Here is a 22,794-nt window from a genome sequence, read left to right as displayed (position 1 = left end):
TAAACCAGTTTTGCATTCCTTAGATTTTAATACAATTGTAGTTTCTCAGCATGCAGCATATTAAAACATTTAGCAAAGTACAAATTGATTGCCTCCCCCCTTCTTTCAAATGAATCTAAACCGTATCCACATGTACATATATATACATACACATGTGTGTGTTTGTATATATAGATGCGTGTACAGGCTATTTAGGTATTTAAAGCAAGGACATGTTGCATGCAGATTGAATCTATGTCAGAAATGGTACTAACAATACAATGGTTTTAGGCCATAGGCAATGTTATTACCACATTTATGTTCCGTCAGTTATTAATATTATGTCTCAGTATAGAGAAATTGGACTTGTACTATTTTTCTCCCAACCTTATATTCCTTTCTGCATCTAAACAATTCTTTCTGGACCTGAAGACAAATCTTGTTGCCCTCTATAAGCTAGTACTCCTCTTTCTTCAGCAATCTTTTGGATAAGAGGAGAGCTGTTGTGCTACTGAGGTCCCTGGAGGGAAGAAGTAAGGAAAAACGTTGAAGCATGGAGGAGGGAAGTAGAGTGAAATGAAGTGGGAAAGTTCTGGAAAGGGACCTTAGCCTTGCAGATGAGCCAGAGCAGAAGTGATACTATGTATGAATGGATATCACGTAACACTGCCGTGAGAAGAAGTTAAGGAAAAATCTAATGTGCTCAAACAACAACTTTGTGCCGTTTCTGCACAAGCAAAGATGGCTTAGGATCAGGTAGAGGCTTGGTGGCCAGATGTGGGATTGTAGAAAATTGGATGGGAATTATCAGCTCCTGCCCCGGCCCAAACTATGGTAAAGGGCTAAATGGGTACATTTTTTCACATAGTTATAGGGGAAAATTTGCTTAAATGATACTTGGAGCTCTTAGCTGGGGTATTGACATGCTGGCTTGGGGAACCAAGGGAAGATAGGCACATCCTCTTTGAAGAAGCCAGAGGAAAAATTTACACACTGTGATTCCAGTGGCTCATCAAGTGGTAATAAAAGTGCAGCTATTTCTTGTCACTGTTATTTCTTACTTTTCAGTGTGAAAAACAACTCAAAGATGAAACTACTCCAGGCTTTGGTGCAGATGAAAAATGGCAGAATTGCTCACCTGGTATTGCCCTCTCTAGAGGCAGCTTTTAGGCTTTTGGTTGATCTGTGGCTGGTGGCAAATGATTGATATTCATATGCACATTTTCTTCATAGTTTTGAAACCTCTTTTTCCCCATAGTGTTCCCTTGAGAACAACATAATGTGCATAGGATTGCTCTGTCAGCAAAGACTATGTTCTGCGTTTTCCTCCCGTATCTGAGCGTCATGTGCTTTCAGTGGCAGTGAGAGAGTTAAATTTCAGAGTACTGAAGGATGCTGGACTTTGAAAATTAATCATAGGCTATAATAATTATTGACACTGACCAGGTGAAAAATGTGCTTGGGACACAATTACTCCAGTACACAGAAATGTCACTGGATAAACTGTGCTGTGTCCTGTCATTCCTGCCATGGATATTTAGATATAGATCCTCAGTGGGACTCAGGCGTAAATAGCCTGGGTGGCTGGGACTGGCCTTTGCTCCGCTGGGATGTGCTCTCAGGTGAGGGGTGGGAAACCCTATCAAATTATCGGGCACCTTCAGACCTTGCCTAGGGCTATGTGCTTGGAAACATGAGTGGGAATGCTGTGCTTGATTAGTGTCAATATTTTAAAACGAGGTGGATGTCAACGCAACAAAATACAGATTTTTAACACAATGTGAAGGGAAGCCTCTCCTAAAATAACAGGAGATATTAATGAGCTCTCTACAAGAGGCTTAACTCAGGTTACTTATAGTATTTCAGTGTGTGATTGCGGCTGTTCTTAAAAAATGAATAGACCTTTCAGAATTCAGAGGACTATTTTCCCTTACCTTCTGATCTGGCCTTCCTTTCTCCCCACAAACCTGGAGTTGACAACTTTCTAGAATCGCAATAGAGAATGAAAACATGAAGGACGGGATCAGAGAATACTTAAAAACAATTAAACAGAAAGGAGGTGATGGAAAGTAATTAAAGGAATTCAAGAAACAGCAGGAAAAAAAAAGGTCATATACATCTCGTGTGCGGACAGGGACAGTCTGAGATCATGTTTTCTTACTTAAATGATACCCGCGTGAAATATTTGAGCATCGCACAGAGGTTTGATGGAGTGAGTGGCAGCAGCCTGGGCGCACGCAGGTGCAGGCGGCTTTTTTCTCTCTTACAGCCCCACTTTATCCCCCTCCCTGCCTACAAAAGGGGGTGCGGCTGGGGGGAGCCGGCGGGGGGGGGGTGGTTCTCGGAGCCGGTTTGGTGCCTGCGGGAGGGCGGCGGGGGCGGCGCGGGGCGGTGCGGGGCCGGGGCTGTTCGCCGCGCCGCCGCTGGGGGTATCTTTGTACCATTTTTCATCCGGCAGCAATTTGGAGTGGAAAACGTGTAATAGAGGGAGGGAGGGGGGGTGGGGGGTGGGGGGAAGCAGGGTTCTCGGCGGTTTTGAGCGAGCCGCGCATCCAGGAGCCAAAAAAGATTAACAACCCCCCCCCCCTCCTCTCCCTCGGTGTCCCCCCCTCTCCCGCACACACACACGCACCCTCGGGGCTCCGAGATCACCCGCCGGACATCGAGCGAGAGGGATTCGCCTGGAGGGCAATTTCGGATCGGGGGAGATCTATTGGATTAGTAGGATTATCTGCCTTGCAGACGGAGAGAAGTAGCGTTTGATCATTTCTATTGCTTGCCTGATGGTCGGATTTAAATGGAGGTGGCTCGGCACGGATGAGGCTGAATTCCGGATGGGGATTTCCAGCCCCCCCCTTCCCCTCGCCCCGATCCGAGGAAAGGGGAGAAAAATATATATAAAAATCGATATAATTCGGAAGTGTCCGAGGCGCGATTGAGAAACCTCCAGGTCACAGCGGCTGGGAGGGAGACGGAGGGGCGAATCCAGTGAATTCACAGTTTCAGCTGCGATTGCAGAAAAGCGGCCGTGAACTGGTAAATACTTCGATGCTCTCGGCATGCGGGGCGAGCCCGAGCCGGGCTGGAGGGGGGCGGCCGGGCAGGGCTCAGCATCCCCCCGGGCAAGGGGCAGGGGCTCAGCATCCCCCCGGGGTAAGGGCTCAGCATCCTCGGCCAGGGGCTCAACATCCTCGGCCAGGGGCAGGGGCTCAGCATCCCCCTGGGGTAGGGGCTCAGCACCCCCCCTGGGGTAGGGCTCAGCATCCCCGGGCAAGGGGCAGGGCAAGGGGCTGAGCATCCCCAGCCCCGGGCAGGGCAGGGGCTGAAAAGCGGGTCTGAGCTCGGAGAGGAGGTGGGGGGGAACTTTGCAGCGCCTGCTTCCGAGCCGTGTGCGTGTCTGTGTGTGTTTGTGCGTGTCCGCGGGCACAGGGATGGCATTTCAGCTGCTGCGAGTGGCCCGGGGAGCAGGGCCGGGGTGCGGGGCTGCGGTGCCTCGGGGCAGGAGCCGCTGCGGGGGCGGGGGGTGGAGGGGCATTTGCAGAGAGATTCACGCACACCCCCAGCCGTCACCCGAGCGAACTTTTCCTCCCCTCGCTGCCCCCGGGGCCACCGAGCCTCTCCTCTCGGCGGCTGCCATGCCTGGTGGAGGCATCTTTCCTCCCCCCTCTTCTTCAGACATCTTCTCGCTTGGGTGTTAAGTACTGGGTTTTTTTTTTTCTCCCCCCCCTCCACCCCGTTCCTCTTTTTCCTGCCGATCGCACTAGAGCCTCATCTTTAGTTGCTGAAGGAAAATCAATTTTCAGCAGGTTTAATTAAAATTAATCAGTCAAATTACTTAATATTAATTGACTTATAATTAAAGCCGGAAAGTTACCTTGGAATCAGGAGAAGGGATATTATCTCGAATCGTTTTATGGATGCGTATGGTTCCAGAGCAATTACATTAAAATGATTGTTTAAACAAAACAAAACAGAGCTTGATTTAAGTGTTGCGTTCTTGGTGCTGCAGGTGACACAATCTGGACAAGCTAATTTCTTCTGACCTTTTTAAGGAACATCATTTTATTCTGACACTGGGTTTGCCTTCCGGAAGGCCAGTTTGTTTTATCTCTAATAACTGTGGCATCAGAAATCCCCTAGTATAAAATGGGAAGATGTAGAAGCTATACGTATCAAACTGAATGTTTTTAGCATGTTGGATGTTCAGTTAATTTGAAATGAAGCAGATTTTTTTTTCCCTCCAGTTTAAGTGTAAGAAATTGTTTCAGGAAATATTTTTTTCCAGTACTGCCTTCCACTGTGGTAATATTTGCATTTATCCAGAGCCTTAGTGGGAGCACACTATACTGGTAAATTCACAGAGATAATTTGTATCTGAAACCATGTATTTGTGATAAAGCTCAAAATAACTTTTTCATGCTCCCTTAAGAACTAGGCTGTATTTTTGTTTGTTTGTTTTTTATAGTAGAAACATTTTTTATGCATCTCCAGACTATTGTTGTTAATGAAAGAGCAACATTGTAAGCCGTGGGACCTTTTCTCCTACTTTTTTTTTTTGGGGAGGGGGGCTGGTTTAATTGAAGCAAAAGATACTTGTGTGTATTTTATTACAGGCACCTGACAATTGAACGACCCAAGTACGATATAAATGAACACTTAAAAATAGAGTCCATTATTCAGGGCCCTGAATTTCAAAGATACTGATTTCCATTGACTGCACCGAGACTTGTGTGGGCTTAACAGCTGTAACACGCAGCCCACTTGTGCATCTTTGAAATTAGATTTGCAGATAGAGAGCCAAAAGCTAAGTAGCCATGTTTGGTACTGGTGGGGGTGTGTGTGTTTCTTTTTCATTTTTCTTCCCCTCTTTTTTTTCTGGTGCATGATGAGGGTTAAAGAAGACTGCATCTTAGTTACTTTTGATAAATGACACCAGTTTTCTTAGACTACAGCTACAGACTGCAGCAATGTAGCAAAAGCAGGTTTGCAGTAAATGATTAGGGGGTCCCTAGATGTATATGAAGAGATGCCATTTGTTCTGTATGTTTCATGTGAATCATATGCAGACTGTGGGAAGAAAAATGAGGCTGAGGATAATCATGCTAAGTGTGCTGGGAAGCAGGATTTGGCTGAACACCTTTGTTTTGTGATTAACTGAAGTAGCAATGAAAGCCATCAGAGAGTGTTCAGGCTGTTTAAGGCAATAAGTTCCATAGAAGCGAGGAGAAGAGCTGTCGTCCTGATACTGCTTGGGTTATCTTACCCCTTTTTCCACGGTAGGGTAAGAAGATAATATCCTAGCAGTTGATACTTAAACATCCTTAACAAACTGGGTTTGCTCTGGATTATTTGGCTGGAGGTGGAGCAGTCTGCTGAGGAGGGTTATTTAAAGGCTGGGACAGAGCTGTAGGCAGATAAATTGATTTGCAAATGAATGGAGGTTTTGAACACGGTAATGGTGGTAGTTTTATTTTTTATCAGTTTGCATATTTAATATGCACTGGCATACACACAAGCATAAACCACTCTAATTGTTCAAATGGAGTCTGGGGAAAATAGAAGAAAGCAGAGGCTTAGATATGGTCTCTGTTCATAATGGATTGGCTTGCCTTTTTTATTAAAAGCAAATATACATTCCCTTCTAATAGAGATGTGGAGCTGTATTACAGATCCTTGGCTAGCTTTGAATTATTTGTTTGATGTCATATTTATTATGTTTTTTTAATCACATGAGAAAGAAACTATTTAAAAATTAAATAGTGAAAAAGAAGGGCAAAAAGAGACAGGCATTCTTTGAAAGCTAATAGTGAAAAGACAACATTTTGCCAGAGATTCAGTAGAAACCTTTGTGGTTTTCTTTTAGTAAAGGATGGCCAGTAATCAATCTGATCCAGTAAACAATATAATTCCTGATTAGCCCTGGATATCCCTCCAAGGTAAGTATAACAGGTAATGATAGAAAAATAAATCCTGACTGATGAATAAAGGGTGTTAGAAAAGCTTGTTTCCATTACTGTAGCCCTGTTTCTTGAGCTCTGCATTATGAAGGAATGTATGCATTCGGAGGGGGAAATGCCTGCCCTGCTATTTGGTCATTGCAGAAGAACTTGCATGGGAGGGAGGGAGTTAGGGAATGGGAAAAAAAAAGAAAAAAAAGAAGCGATGGTGGATCTTCATCACATATTGCATATTGAAAGCACATCCTGTGGTTTTAGTGTCAAATGATGACATTACATTCCTGAGAATGACTATTAAGTTATCACAATTACAAGTGGAAATCATGTTGACTTCTTGGTGACTCAGCTCCACATTTCCACCTGATTCTGAAGACCCCACATGTTTTCCAGCAGGCTTTGTTTTCATAATTATTAATTGCTGATTAAAGATGTGCTGTGTATTATCCAGACATAAAAAGTGACTAGTTGCCTACTTAGTACCATGTTCATGTTTTTCTGTGCATCCACTCTACGGTGATACTTGTCACTGAAAACCAAAAGGTGGTGTAAAGGGACACCACCTGTTTGAATCTCGGGGCACAGTGTCTACTGTAAATATCCTTCTAGTAATCAAGCCATGTAAAAGTTTGGACTACATACATCAGCGTGAAATATTTTTTCCACTGATGTAGGCAAATAAAAGATGAAGCCATTGAAAGAAAAGCAGTTGGTGTTCCCTTTCCCTCATTTGTTAAATTCTTCTGGTTTGTCCTCATGATATTTTCTGCATACTCAGTTTCAGTGCTGCCTTTGGGTAGTCTGTTACTTTCCATTATGCTTCGTTAGGTCTTTTGCGCCATATTAAGGGAGGATGTAATGCTTGGAAATTAGCAACACGTGACTGCAAAGTCATAACAGTGATCAAGGACACTCTACAAATATTGTATTTCAAGTGAGTCATTTTCCTTTAACCAAGCAGAGAACTTAAATGGCAATTTAAAAATATGTTTTCTAAATCTCCTCAATCACATCCTGCCTAGAGATGCTATTAGTCCACTTGTTGAACTGGTTCTGGGAATTTAATGAAGAGAATACATTTATGTTGTATTTTATACTTTTATTTAATTCTGAAAGTCTGAAGCTTTTAAGTTCAATATCTGAACTTAAAAAATCATTTTTTAACTTATGCCTTCCCACCCTCATCCCCCAGATTCCAAGAAAGTACTTGAAAGCAGTAAAGTGTTATGTAGGCACATAGCATTAGAAATATTCATGAAGAGGAAACAACTTATTTAGGAGAAACTGTGCTACATAGATGTACTGACTACTTGACATTCTCAAACCTGTGTAAAATAGACATTGTGGATGGAGCTTTTGTTTCTTCAACTGGTTTCACAAAGATGGGTTGTTTCTGTGGAGACTTGGGCCATGAAATAGTCACACTGAGGCCCTGCTCCTGGGTTAGGAAACATTTATGGCCCTGGAGTCATGGTCAGCATGACCAGGGCATGACCACAGCGAGACTTGAGACTAGCTGCTATGACTTGAGTAAGTATCTACTCACAGACAGAGGTAGAAAATGAAAACGTGACATGGAGCTGAGTAATAGGAGCAACACATGAAGTCAGATGGAAAGAGTAAATCTTTGTAGACATTTAATGGTGTTATATTCTAAGCTTTTGGGAAATTTTATTTGAAATTTTTTTACAACAGTAAATATAGTGTGTGCTCTATCCTATTTCTATTTCATGTGAGAGAAAAATTCCCCATCTATGGCACAACACTTTACTGCTACCATTACTGCAGACTTTATAGATCAGAGATGTGTCAGCATGTTAGCTTTAGCTGTAATGCTTTTTTTGTGTGAAACCTTATGGGCCTTGCAGCCACTTTCTCATACTGACACTCATAAAACGTTCAAGTTCTTGTATTTATTATTTAATTTGCTTCCTATATAAGGCAACAGAGCTCTTCGATACATTAATGCAAAGCCAAAAATGACAGGCAGGCATGAATGGGACTAATGAGTTTTAATAATGCACATATTAGAAAGTGCTAAAGGAAGTTTAATTAAGAAAAACAAGTTAAGCATGAAATTAATTTTGGAACAAATACAAGTAAAGTCACAGATGTACAGAATGCTACATCACAGGAAATGGACTCTCAAGTTGATAGATCCCTTTAATGACAATATTGCACTCGAAATGTAGTGTGCACTCTACAGCTCTGCAAAGCATGGTAACACCATTCAAGAGCACTTTTGAAGTTGAGTTAGAGATGTTGGGATTGTGATTAACAAATTATATTTATGGCTCTGTGGATTTTATGATGAGTTGGAACTTGATCTCAATTACCCTGACAGAACTGAGACCAGAATCTGATCAAGTAAGAAAAGCATTTGCTCTTTTTTTTTTTTTGCCACAAGCAAGTTTGCTATATATTTTTTTTCTTTAAAATTCATCTTATTGAAGTGCTAGTTATTGGCCTAACTCTACAACAAGGATTTTGTATGTTTTGGAACTATTATTGTATAGTATCCAGATAGAAAAATAAAATATCATAGACAAATCTGAGTTCATTCAAGCATCTTTGTTTTCAGAGTTCTTTCTCAAGAAATGGTAATGACTGTATTTTAACTTTTTTTTTTTTTAAATATTGAATTCCTAAACTGCCAAAACCAGGAAAAGGAAAAAGTGATATTTTTCTAATGAATCTATATGAAAGCTTGCCTTAGGTGATGGACTAGTCTTAAAGATAGCACTATTGTTGATATTATAATTGTATTAAAGGTAGAAAACAAAATTCAGTTTACTTTTCTCATATGATTAACCCCAGTGAACTAAGAGTTATCCACAAATATATATCAGAAAATGAAGTTTGTTACTAATTCTATAGCTTAATCTTTGGCCTGCATGAGACAATAAAAGAACACTTAGTTTCAGGGGTCTCTGGGTGGGTTCTAGAATACTCTATTAAGAGTGATCAGATAGGAAGCATATGAATGTTTTATAAAGTGTCAATCAAAGCAGTTAAATCCACTTGACTTTATGATATACAATATGCAAATTTCAATACTGAAGATCTCAAATGAGAAATATCTGGGTTACTTTTTTCTCTGGAATGATCTCTGATTAGTGTGAGTTCAGTTGAATTTCTACAGTAGGTCAAAAAATATTTGTATCCTGAAGTACACTACTACCATCAACAGAATAGCCATTTGATCATTTAGCTGAGTAGTTACAGTACTCAAAAGTGAGTATAATGTTTGGTCCATTTAAGAGTTAACAGTAAGCTGCTAAAAGGAATAAAGGTTCACTTCAGTGCCCATTATATTCCAAGCCAGTGTGTCTGTCATTTTTAATTTAAATCTGTATTACTTAGCTGTCTAAAACTTTACACATAAGTGACAGAGTTACCCATTCTTTCTGTTATGGGTAAAATCACCATTTCGTTACCTACTTACTGTGCAAAATGTCAAACAGCTATAGTCCACATTACAAAATTGTAGCCAGCTTCTGGTAATATAAACAATTACTTCAGCTAAGAAGTAGAACTATTTTAAGAAAATGATTTATTGATATGAGTAAATGGAAGATAATAAGACTTAAGTGATACTCTTCTCATAAGCTTAATTTGTCTAATTAAAAAACAGCTTAATAGAAAACTATGATCAGAAGCCTTCCTATTTTGGCAAGCTAAATTGCAGAAATTATTTAAAGGAATCTTCTGATCATGAGAATAGTGATTAATAATGAGTTAGCATTAGTGAATATTCCCACTAATGGGAAAGAAGAAAAATACAGAGGAGCTGAAAAATGCAGGACAATTTAAATTGCTCTTATACCATCTACTCAGTTTAACTCAACTTTTCACTAATTAGTGCTACACTGCATTGGATACTGTATTTAAATATTGTATTTTTTACTGATATTGTTGTATGGTTTTGTGTATAAAACGTAATATTAAATGGAGTTAAATGTGGGAATGGCCCTGAGAAGTCAGTCTCTCTGATCTGGGAGCAATATATTTACACAGCTTGTTGCCATCTGGAAATCCTTAGCACTGGCTTGTTTGCGGGCATGTGTAGCGAAACACTTGTAATCTCATACTAATGTGGGGTGGGACTATGACCCCATTAGAATAACGTCTTATTCATACCTTTGTTGGCTATCTCCGCAAACGGTTGAATCTCAATAGGGTCAGATTTGTGGCTGCTCTCTGGAGCTCCCAGGCCAGTAGCTGCTCTCAGGTGGAGGGGGTGCTGGCACGTGGGAACTAACCAGACCCCAACAGAGCTGCACCCTTCTTAGGTGAATGTATTCAATGTCTCCCCAATTATCATTGCATACACCTGTTTTTTAAAATGCATGTGCTTCATTTCTTGAAATAAATACATGTAAATCCCTTCCCTTCACCAGGTATTTTTGGAAATACTTAAGAGCAGGGTCTGTTTCAAAATCTTTGCTACTACATACAGAGAAAATATGCCTTACTTGACACAACGCTTCCCTTTGCTAACTTGAAACATGAAAGAAGAGATAGGAAATTTTGTGATGCATCTCTTGAGCATTTGTCTGATCATGTTTATAATTGGTGTGTCACACCAACCTAGTGTTCATCCTGGGTCAGAGTCTTCCCCTTAATGGCTCTGTTCTGCTGGCCACGCTCCTGTTTGGCATTGTAGTGTATTTTAGAACATGGATTTCTTTTTAGAGACGTAAAACATCTTCAGGCTCTTAGTTCTAAGTGGAGACTGTTGTAAGTAAAAATGGATGCAAATGTAGTTGGTTCTGCAAAATAGTATTTGTGTTTTGAAATGAAGTGGAATTGTGTGTCCAAAATTCTTACAATTACTTTCTATGAATATTTGTGCAATTGGGATTTACTAGGAAAAAATGAGGTGGAAAGGAATTTTTAAGCTTGAATATCAAATCACAGAGAACATCTTCAGCTAAAAAGAAAACAGCTGGTGGTGTAGAGATATCATAACAGTGCCTTTACTTATGCTGAAACTGGCATACCCCAGTAGCCTTGGGTACCACCAAAACTTTCATTAATCCATTGAATATAGTGACAGGTGGTGCAGTTCAAGACATCCCTTAAGATTTGAAGATCTGAAGCTCTGTGCACAACTAAGTAAGATGAATTTAGCTGCTGCAATTTGCAGCAGACGTGACCTGTTGTGGGATGCCCTATGTAATTGGAAATGCAGAGAAGCACTGAAGTTATCTCAGATTGTTCACTCCTTGGCATACTAAATGCCTCTAAAGTATTTCAGAATCTGAGCTATAAAGTAATTTGAATTCAGAAAGGAAGATAATAAAATAATAGATCATAGAAAAAAACTTTATATAACATAGACTGTTCCAAAGACCATGAAAGACTTTATCAAATACCTATTACAGTAGAATTCATTTGTGTTACTACTGGGAACCATTGTGATCCTCACATCTAGACAATAATAAAATCTGAAAGTGTTTCTCTTCCTCCTCAGGTCCACAGTATTTTAATGCTGAAGCTTGCCCCAGATTGATCACCATTACTCTTTGGTTTATTCTCCTGCCCATCTTCCTGATCATTCCTGCTCTCGTTAATTGTTTCTCTTTCTTTCCACTAATTCCTGTTCAGTCAAGTCCAGATACCAAGGGAAAGTCCTATGTAGTTTACCTGCTGGAGGACTAAGGAAAATGTTGTCCAACCTTGACTCTCAACAAGCAAGACATGCTCCAGGCTGGCTTCTCTGCTTGCCTTCTATCTAGTGCTGGAAAGAAAACTTTGGCATAAACGTCTCAAAAGATTTGAGTAATCTCAGTCTCTTCATTTGCATGAGTTTGTGTTTTTAATGTTATAGCTTCAGGGCAGCCAGTGTCAGACTTGAATATTTGACCTGTCAATTTCAGAAATAAACTGCTAGTTAGCCATTTAAAAAGAAAGGCTTGGAGGTGGGGAGGAACAAATAAATCCAAAATTCAAGTTACCAATATAATGGGAATCTGTTGATTCCAATTCTGCAAGTGATTTACAATTTACTGTTCTGTATAGCATATAAATCTATTCACTGAAGCTAGCTAATACCTAATAGTTAATTAATTAAGAATAGCCAAAGACAGCATTGAGTCAAAGTCTTACCTTTTTAGCTTCCTGTCTCTGTCTTATGGTAAAACTCTGTCCATAGAAGGCACACCAGAACTTTAGATCACAGGAGAGCTGTTCAGCCGCTTTGGTAAAGCAGCTTATGGACAAGCTTAGAACTATAGCCCACCTCTAGGATTTTCTCTGAATTGACCTTTTTAGGTATCAAATGGGTATTTAAAAGTTGTCTTAGATCTGAAGACAGGTTTAAGGCTTCTAGAGTAAAAGTGCTAAATGAATTATCGGTAGCATCTTGGTTATTTTTCACATGGAACCAACTTGAACCAGCTTGAAATGAAGAAGGATGGTATTGTTTGGTACAGCTATATTGAATTTAGTTTGTTCTCAGACCTTTCCCAGACCATGCAAGTTAGCAGAAGGGCTGCTGAGATTCAGTTCCTGCTATTTACAAGTTTGACTTTGAGAAAGAACAGAGAGTACGTTTTTCCATTCCTGACAGAAAACAAACCAAAACAAAATGTGGGGTGTAAGATCTAGTGGAAAAAGTGTAAATTTGTGGAGGTATTTGGATGCCGCTAAGTAATAAGCTTCCATGTCACCATGACCTACTGTACCTCAGCTCAGAAGAGCACAGTTTTACTAGGTGCCTTCTGCTTTGGCACCCATCTATGTACTCTGTCTTTACTGTTTCTCAAGTTATATTCTACCACCTTCAAAATGTGAAGTGCAACAAAGCAACAGCCTTCCAAGAGGCAACTGTCTGTGTACTGTTCTGTGTAAGTTTATTAAACTAAACGTAAACATGTACATAAACTTGGGGGAATTATTTTCTGCAGCTAAATTGGTGTGTTTCCAGCAAATGCCAAGAACTCAAAGCTAGAGAATGAAGGATATAAGCCTGTTTGTTAATGCAGTTTCACAGTGAAGGTGTTAGGATTAGCAGAGAAAGAAAGGGAGGGAGAATATTGTGGAAAAGCTTCATCTATCTCCTTATTGCCTCCTGAGATAGATTGTTCAGAGCTAAAAGAACACTAGACATGAACCAAATCTCCTGCTGTCCTATATAGCTTTTACAATCTCCTTTTTAATAACCCAAACTGCAGGGTAGTCTGACTATTAGACAAGCCGTTCTTTTGAATTCTCTCTAAAATGTGTATAGACATGATAAAAAAACAATTCTCATTAAAGCTGCCAATGCTGTTTCAAAAGCAGGTGGTTTAAAATGTTTCCTATACAAAGCAAAACACATTTCTTGTGCATTACACTCTGCTTAATAGGGAGTGTAAGATTACACTGCTATGTTGTGTATAACGCTGCATTTTAAATAATAGGATATTGTAAGTCATGTTGGAAATATGTTTAACATGAATATGGAAGATGTAATGATATGCACTGAGCAATTTTCAGAAGTGCTGGAACACAGCCTTGTGTGACAACCTCTGAGCTAAAGTAGTTGAAAATAGAATCTGGAATTTGAGATTATACAGTCTCTGATCCTAACTGATTATTTTTCCAGGATACTGTTCAGTCAGCATGTGGGTATATGAAAGATAAGATCTCTGCTGTCCTGTGGGAACAATTATTGTTTGTGTTGTAAATTAAGGATAGTAGGGATTGAGTGCATTCGTCATGTATTTTCTTTTTTCACTCAAGTCGGTCGTTTGGATTTGTCTGAGGTAAAAAATCTGATGTACAGCTCCATCCCTAAATTGTTGATTTTTGTTTCCAAATCGGTTCTGAAAAAATCCCCACTGTGGTCCAGTTGTATTTCTGTGCAAATTAAGAGTTTTCCATTCACTTCAGTGGTTTCGCTCCTTCATTGAGGTGAACATTTCTCTCTGTAGGTGCTTTTCATCAGCTGACAGAAACTTCTGGAATAAGAAAACCATACAAAGTATGTGAATTGGGTTATTATGAATAAGCATAATAATTCAGGTCATCCTTACAAATATATTCCAATTGTCTCAATGTTTTAATCAAAGCTTGTGTTTTAAGATGATTAAAAAAATGTTTCTATGTATTATAATCTGCTTTTAATGAAATAAAATGCATTTGAGCCTTCAGTATGCCTGTCTATCTCAATTTCACTGTCTTCTGCTTTAAGAAATAATTATTTTCATTTTGATAAGTCAATTTGTGTAAACGAGGTGAAAATTGAATATGAGGTGATAAATTTCAATAAAATATTAACGTAAACACTTACATAATATAGCCAGTTGAAAATTCCTTGTTCTTGAAATGGTGAATTTTAAAAATGTATTTTCTGTGAATCCTCTTTCTTCTGAAGTCTCTGTAAATTCAGCAAATGACTTGATAGATAATCCAGTAATCAGTATTTCACCCGCCATTTCATGGACCCATAAACTACTGCAATTTTACTTACATGACTCTAGCAACTATTAATGTATGTACATAACTTGTGAAACATCTAGTTATCACTATGCTCATATTAGCTCTTTCATACTAATGATTTATTTTCATTTTCTCCAGGATATAGACCTGCGGCTAACTGGATTTGATTTATAAGAGGGGATTCTGCAGTAAATGGCTGCTCTCTTCATATTGCTGCTATGGAAAACAGAATTGTCAATAGGATGTAGTCTGATAAATAGTGCTGAGTGAAGATGCAGCTTCAATAAGTGTGAAATCAATGGAAGATACTTATCGCATGAAAAGCCTTTTGAGATTTTTCTGACAGGCACCTATTTAGGAATCGTGATCCGTTTCCTTTGGTTGCCCTGTTTTTACGCCAGTGGATACAAATCAGATTGCATCATTGTAGTTACACAACTAATGTGGGACCATGGCCTTTCCAGGATCCATGTGGCTGAACTGTATATGGAGAGCGATGATAGTCCGCCTGTTACACATGGGATTGAACGCTACTTTTGCTTCTTGTATACTTGGATGTTTGCTTCACGCTGCAGCTGTGTCCTCCCAAAAATTGGATGATACCAACCCAGTGGTGACCACCAACTTTGGCAAGATAAGAGGGATTAAGAAGGAACTTAATAATGAAATTCTGGGGCCCGTTATTCAGTTTCTTGGGGTTCCATATGCTGCCCCTCCAACGGGGGAGCGCCGCTTTCAACCTCCTGAACCTCCGTCCCCCTGGTCAGATATCAAAAATACCACTCAATTTGCTCCAGTGTGTCCCCAGAACATTATAGAAGGCAGGTTGCCTGAAGTCATGCTTCCGGTTTGGTTTACTAATAACTTGGATGTAGTTTCCACCTATGTACAAGATCAGAATGAAGACTGCCTCTATTTAAATATCTATGTCCCAACCGAGGATGGTGAGTTTACAGCAGGCGAAACAGGGAGATCTATTTATTTTCCTGTTCTACGTTCTAACAATATTAATTCACGTGTACTGGTAGCATGCATGGCTTTCTTTGTTTGCATGACAGCATATTACATGTATGCATGCTTCTTTTCTGTGTATGCATCTGTCCTTGTTTTTTCAGTTTTGTTTTTCTTTTTTTTTTCTGTCCATACTCTTTTTTTTTTTTTTTTCCCCCACAGCACGTATATTTTTAGGTCAAAGTTGGTACCTAATTCTCATTGCCACCCACTGACTTCTGGGAAGATGCATCAAAATCTAATCCATTGCATGTGCAGGCACAACAAGTTGAGAATCTTCCGCACCTAATAAAGCAGGTCATATTTAAGTTAGATAGTGGTGTTGCATGCTCCTACTGTCTGTGATGGAGCTCCATGTTATTTTCTAGTCTTCTATTCATTTTTCAGTCAAAAGAATATCCAAGGAATGTGCCAGAAAACCCGGCAAGAAAATATGTAGAAAAGGAGGTATGTATAAAGTGGACAAAAAAAAATGGGGGAAAGATCGAAACCTTGCAAAGGAAGAACAACTAATACAGCTGAAAGAGGCTGATTTGCTGATGCTGTGAAGTGAACTGTTAGGGACAATCTTATCCTAATGAAACCAGAAAGGTATTTAGACAGAGGACTGTGTAAAGCAGATGAGAAGATAACGTTTGCAAAGCTTGTACTCGGTTGCACCTTATCATCTCTCATGTTGACCCTGTTGGCAGCTTCTGTGTCTCGGCCTCATGGTTTCAAGGAATGAGTGACTGTCATTCATACGTAGATCCAGTGTGTTGTACATGCATGCAGGAGGTAGCTCATGTGCCTGGGGCCTGGTGCGATTGCTACGGAGGTTGCTGGCACAGCTCCACAGCTCTATATTCCAGTGGTACGGCATAATGCCTGTGATATATTAGAGCAAAGCAGAGCTGAAAATCTGCATTGACTATGTACGTGATACACTGTGTTTTCCTGGAATGATGTTAACTTCCCGAAACCTAGATGTGAAGCACTATTTTTTTGTTTATGCACTTCTAAAAGTGAGCGTTGATTTCTTTTCTTATGTGATTACAGCTCTCTTTGTAAAGCTGAAAATCTCTTGGTAGGAGTGTAGGGAGATGTTAAAATATTGTGACATGATACTTTGGAAACCAGCTTGCTTTTGGAAGCTTTGGACACTTGGCTTCTACCCTTTTTGTTCCAGATAGTACAGGAGAATTTGCAGAGTTCTTTGTGAACATTTGCAAATTCCTAAAGCAATTGATATGCAACGTAGAAGGTGTGCTTTGATACTGATTTTAAGTAGGTATTTGGTACTAGTTTGAAGTACTAATTCTGTACTTCTTTAAATATTTGTTTTGCATCAAATTATTTCTCTTTATGGTTTTCTTTACAATAATATGTTATTAGCTGTGCTACATATGACTCTAGAATACTTTTTAGGATAAATAAAGAGTAGTGTGGACATACATGGTTGCCTATTAGCTGTAATCCATAGTTTATTATATCAGTTGCTACGTGTTATTCCAAAAGAAATACATTTGAGGAAAGTGTCATAACAGGGAATTGTTTAGAGTTTGTCAAAGGTCAACTCTGTAAACTCTGCATTAGGCTTTTAAGGTGATATCCAGGCACCTAAATGAAGGTGGCCTTATTTTCCCAGGTTTTTGCTCTTACAGCCTTTCCTGACTGTTAGTTGTAGCTAGTTGTTAATTATTAATTGCTAATTGTACTTGCTTAATGTCTGCTTTTTTATGTGTCTTAATCCACTTTCAGTGACTTAAGGCAATTTGTTTATACAGTGTCAGGTTTCAAGACAACTTCTGGTGTTTTGTATTAGGGAATTTTTGCTCAGTGCTGTAGAAATACAATTGTTTAAACTGGATTCCCCAAGTTGGAAACAAAGATCAGCAGGGTACTGTGAGCAACGTCACTTCTTCACACATCATTCAAGTTAGAATAACTGCTGTCATTTATATGCATTCAATTAATGTTCAGTGCTGCAGCAGTTATTACGCAGTTCATCAAGCGTGTGTAATTAGCTGAGCAACTTTCACTTCCTATCACCCAGACGCTGATTCACAAAGTCATAAATAAAGATGCAGATTTCCATTGCTATTCTCAGGAATCATCTTTTCCTATGAGAGAATTTAAAAAAAAAATCGGAAAAATAGCAGAAATAAAGGGAGGGAGAGCCCAGGAGATGAGAAAGTCATGTTTATTGTCCTGTGAGCCTGAAGGAGAATAAAGAGAGAGTAATCTGAAATTCAGTAGGTACCTTTCAAGTTAAATTCATTGCACACACAGCAGAATAAAAAGCAGCAGAAGCCTCCCTTTTCCCGTTGACAAGTGCAGAAAACTCCTGAATACCTTTAGCTTGGTCAGCTGGCATAGCTGTAGTACCTCCTGTCTCCAAATAACTCACATTCTACCCACCTGTCTGTAGCCTCAGATTATATTTGCTTTAGAAATCCCCCATACCTAGCAGTGAGAGGGAATCAGGTTGTAGATCAAAGTCGCAATAGAGTTATAAGATCTTAGCAGCAACAGCTGCTTGTAAATGGTATTGTTTTTTATGAAAAAGAAGAAAGGCTGAATATTCTTTCTCTTGCTGGGTTTGTAGGTTGTAATTATTTTATTACATCTAGTGATGAAAATGACTGAAGATAGAAAACCTTAAAATAAGAGGAAGACTTATAAACCATCCTTTTAGTTAATAAGGGATACATATATTTGAAATGACTGAACCAACAACTGTGTGATATTGCATATAGTGTTTGATTCTTTCTTATTACATGAAATAGACAGAGTTAGATAACAAATTGGTATCTATACTTAACTGACAGATGAGGGACCCAAGAAAATTTTAGATTTTGAAGAACAGGGAGAAATCTAATAAAGACAGATGTAAAAATGAAAGAAATTCTATCCATGAGTCATGATAGATTGTGTAGAAAAAAAATCAGAAGGGCTAAGGCTCAACTAGAAATCAGATTGGCCAAGTCTGTGAAAGATAACAAAAAATCCTTCTATAAATATATAAATAGTAAAAGGAGGACTAGGGAGACCATACAGTCCCTATTGGACACAGAAGGAACAACAGTGACAGGGGATGAGGAAAAGGCTGAGATACTTAATGCCTTCTTTGCCTTCGTCTTTAATTGTAAAGAAAGTTGTTCCGTCTGTGTACAAACCCAGGAGCTAGAGGAGCAAAATGAGGTGCCCATGATCCAAGAGGAGGTGGTCAGAGCCTTGCTAGTCTGACTAGACACCCACAAGTCTATGGGGCCAGATGAGATTCATCCAAGGGTATTGAAGGAGCTGGCGGATGTGCTGGCCAAACCCCTTTCCATCATCTTCCAACAGTCCTGGAAGACTGGGGAAGTTCCACTGGACTGGAGGCTAGCTGATGTTGTGCCCATCTACAAGAAGGGTCGCAGGGAGGACCCAGGGAACTACAGGCCTGTCAGTCTGACCTCAGTGCCAGGGAAAGTCATGGAGCAGGGGATCTTGAGTGCTATCATGAAGCACATGCAAGAGAACCGGGTGATCAGGCCCAGTCAACACGGGTTCACAAAAGGCAGGTCTTGCCAAACTAACCTGATCGCCTTCTATGACAAAGTGACTCGGCTGCTGGATGAGGGAAAGGCTGTGGATGTGGTCTTCCTGGACCTTAGTAAAGCCTTTGACACAGTTTCTCACAGCATTCTGCTTGAGAAACTGTCAGCCTCTGGCCTGGACAGGCGCACACTCTCCTGGGTGGAAAACTGGTTGGATGGCCGGGCCCAGAGAGTGGTGGGAAATGGTGCAAAATCCAGCTGGAGGCCAGTGACAAGTGGTGTTCCCCAGGGCTCAGTGCTGGGTCCAGCCCTGTTTAATGTCTTTATCAATGACTTGGATGAAGGCATTGAGTGCACCCTTAGCAAGTTTGCAGATGACACTAAGCTGGGTGGAAGTGTTGATCTGCTGGAGGGTAGGGAGGCTCTGCAAAGCGATCTGAAAAGGCTGGACCGCTGGGCAGAGTCCAATGGCATGAGGTTTAACAAGGCCAAGTGCCGGGTCCTGCACTTGGGGCACAACAACCCTCTGCAGTGCTACAGACTAGGAGAAGTCTGTCTAGAAAGCTGCCTGGAGGAGAGGGACCTGGGGGTGTTTGTTGACAGCCGACTGAACATAAGCCAGCAGTAGCCCAGGTGGCCAAGAAGGCCAATGGCATCTTGGCTTGTATCAGAAACGGCGTGACCAGCAGGTCCAGGGAGGTTATTCTCCCTCTGTACTCAGCACTGGTGAGACCGCTCCTCGAATCCTGTGTTCAGTTCTGGGCCCCTCACCACAAGAAGGATGTTGAGGCTCTGGAGCGAGTCCAGAGAAGAGCAACAAAGCTGGTGAGGGGGCTGGAGAACAAGTCTTACGAGGAACGGCTGAGAGAGCTGGGGTTGTTTAGCCTGGAGAAGAGGAGGCTGAGGGGAGACCTCATTGCTCTCTACAACTACCTGAAAGGAGGTTGTAGAGAGGAGGGTGCTGGCCTCTTCTCCCAAGTGACGAGGTACAGGCAAGAGGGAATGGCCTCAAGCTCCAGCAGGGGAGGTTTAGGCTGGACATTAGGAAAAAATTCTTCACAGAAAGGGTCATTGGGCACTGGAACAGGCTGCCCAGGGAGTTGGTTGAGTCCCCTTCCCTGGAGGTGTTTAAGACACGGGTGGATGAGGTGCTAAGGGGCATGGTTTAATGTTTGATAGGAATGGTTGGACTCGATGATCCGGTGGGTCTCTTCCAATCTGGTTATTCTGTGATTCTATGATTCTATGATGTGAGCATTGTAACCATTACCACCTGTTGGTGGGATTCGGATATGCACACTGCAGAGACTGCAAAAAGATAGACTGGAGCTGGATGAAAAATGTAGCACTTTTTTCTTCTCTTTCAGTTTACTTTTACTTTTCCATCTTCGATTTACTGATTCAATAGACAAAGAAAGATCATCTGGTTTTGTGTTGTTTGCTTCATGTATGTCAAGGTCAGAGGTTATAATTCCATTATGGGTATGCATAAAAGCAGAACCTCCTCTATTTGCTAGGATGAGTTTTAGGAAATCTGTGCAAAGACATATATTCATTTTGTGTTGTTTTCTTAGAGGACAGACTGCATAATTCTAAATTCTAATATTCATAAGTAACATCATTTTACTTACTGATATTAATTTTACTGTTGATCATGAGGTATTTTCTGATTTTTTTGACAGACTTTTACTTCATTTCTAGGAAACATCTAAATACTTTTGCACTTTAAGGGCTGTTTCAGATCTCTACTTTACTTAATAGTCAAAGCACAAATATTTTACTTGTGATCCAGCATAACATGGTAACTTACTGTCTCTTAGGAGTCCTGCTTTAGCTGCATGCCTGTGGTTTTTTTATATCAATTTCTTTGTGTTTGCAGCAGTTTGCACCCTGAATTTCTTACTTTAATGATGACTATATAAAGAAAGTTTGCAAATAATCACTAATGTGACCACAAAAAGAAACCTCAAGTATTGTGTGTTCTGCCCTTGGGATGATAGTATATTCTTTCTTATGAACCTGTACTAAAGCCTTTGTATGGCCTGAAGACATCTGGGTATGAAAATGTGGAAGTATAGTTTTTGTTGTGCGTATGACATATATTCAGTGTCATGGAATTAGGCCCATGCAGTTTTGAATACGTTACTATTTGTAGGAGAACTGGGAGCAGAATAAGGAAAGAAATCACTTGATCCTTACTTTTATGTTTAGGAATTAGCAGTGGCTAAGAGACCACCCAACATCAGTGACTTCTTTATGTGTGGATCCTGTTTCTTATTCTAGCTGGTGCAGTGAATAAATTTTAAATGCGAAGAATCATGATCTGAACTACCTCATTTGGGAGTGTAGGATTAGACAGCTCTATTAATATTTATGCCTCCTAACGGGCTACTTGATTTTCAGAGCAAAGCTCCCAGCACCATGCTTTCTAGGTTATGGCTGTGGTTACTACAGACACATAGGAACATGCATGGTTGCATAGAAATACATCCCTGGAAATGAAACACAACTCACATGGCTATAATCTCATCCTGCTTTGATCAATAGAGAATAGGTTACATCAGTTGTGATTCGTAAATGGCACTGATAACTTTAAGCCTTTTAGGCTTAGGAATATCAAATATTTTCTTGCAAATTTAAGCAGAAATGAAAAGAGCCCAATTTAGCCTGGTACCCTGTGTTTGTGTTGGATGTTTTGCTTCATTTAACTATCCTAGAACTGTTTACTTATCGTCAAATTTTGGACGAGAGGGTGCAGTACCTATGGACTTAATTAAATTAACTTCTTTCTGTATACATGTTTCAGCTCTGAAATCATCCAGAAAAGGACAATCTGAGACCTGTTATAATGTGTATGTCTGCTGGCAAAATTTGTCAATTGATTATCAGATTCTTTCTTTCTTTCTAGATACCTAATATAGAAAAAAATACTAAGATAATGGACTCGTTGATCGTATATTGTCAAAAATATTTGAATGTATTTTTTCTCCATGACCATATAAATGAAAAGTATGATGTCTCAGGCATGAGCCTCTGTCTCTGTAGAGTGAGGCACATCAAAGTATATTGCATTGCTAGTGGTCTAAGAACATCTATTTGCAGACCATTACCAGAGCTCATGGTGACTTGAGAGTGAGTGTCAAAGCCCACAGAGCTACCTTAGTGCATATTTTAGTGTATGTCAACAATTACAAAAGACATGTATCTTCATTAGGCCACTTTGAAAATTTATAATGAATTATTTTCTTGTAATGTATTCATGTCAGTAGTTGCCTGCACACATTTGAAGTCTTGTCCCCATTCACCATTTCTGCCTCTTTGCTGAAGAACCCTCATCCTCATTCTGGCCTCATAAGGCTGAAATTCATCCCTGCAGTATCTGCAGGCACAAATGCAGTCCATGTTCCTGAACTCTGGTGTCATACACTAAGTCACCAAGATTGTTCTACTTTTCCATTCCATTTTGAAGCACTGTATTCCTGTTTTTTTGTTCCTCAAAGACCACTGCAGCATTTCCTATTATACTAGTAATACATGGAGGAAGATAATGAAGCAAACATTGTCTTGTACAGACCTTTTCATCCTTTCACAATCTAAAGCTGTTAGTGTCAGTTAGCAGCATTTTTCAAAGATGTGCAGCAGGTTTATGTCGTATTTGAAATAAAATAAAATGCTTAAACTCTGATGTACTTTCTACAGTCCTCTTTCTGGGTAAGACAGTGCTTGACTGCTTTTTAAGACTCCAGTCATCTTAAATGCCATCAACACTGGTCAAAGTTCTCTGTAAATGTCTCATACTTCAGGCTCTGAGCTCTTGCTGTCTACACAGTCATCATGCTGTCATTGCTTTGTTCGTATACCTTGACAGTACTTGTAGCTCTAGCAGGTCTTAAGTTCTG

General features: G+C 40.1%; 1 protein-coding gene across 6 annotated transcripts in view; it reads left to right on the top strand.

Annotated features, from left to right (window-relative positions):
* The first annotated feature begins 2,604 nt into the window (after positions 1-2,604).
* Positions 2,605-22,794, top strand: part of NLGN1 (neuroligin 1) — a 317,348-nt gene continuing 297,158 nt past the window's right edge. For 4 of the 6 annotated variants that reach the window (XM_069864587.1, XM_069864586.1, XM_069864585.1 and 1 more), the window contains exons 1-2: positions 2,605-3,015; positions 14,499-15,304. In XM_069864587.1, the coding sequence (XP_069720688.1) occupies positions 14,812-15,304 (493 nt within the window). In that variant the 5' untranslated portion in view covers positions 2,605-3,015; positions 14,499-14,811. Of the gene's footprint in view, positions 3,016-14,498; positions 15,305-15,758; positions 15,819-22,794 lie in introns of all 6 variants that reach the window. The other 2 variants (XM_069864583.1, XM_069864582.1) reach the window with 1 other exon arrangement.

The sequence above is a fragment of the Phaenicophaeus curvirostris genome, chromosome 10 (genome assembly GCF_032191515.1).
Source record: "Phaenicophaeus curvirostris isolate KB17595 chromosome 10, BPBGC_Pcur_1.0, whole genome shotgun sequence".
NCBI lineage: Eukaryota > Metazoa > Chordata > Aves > Cuculiformes > Cuculidae > Phaenicophaeus > Phaenicophaeus curvirostris.
The sequence above is the reverse complement of the archived record's forward strand: the minus strand, read 5'-3'. Positions and strand labels throughout refer to the sequence as shown.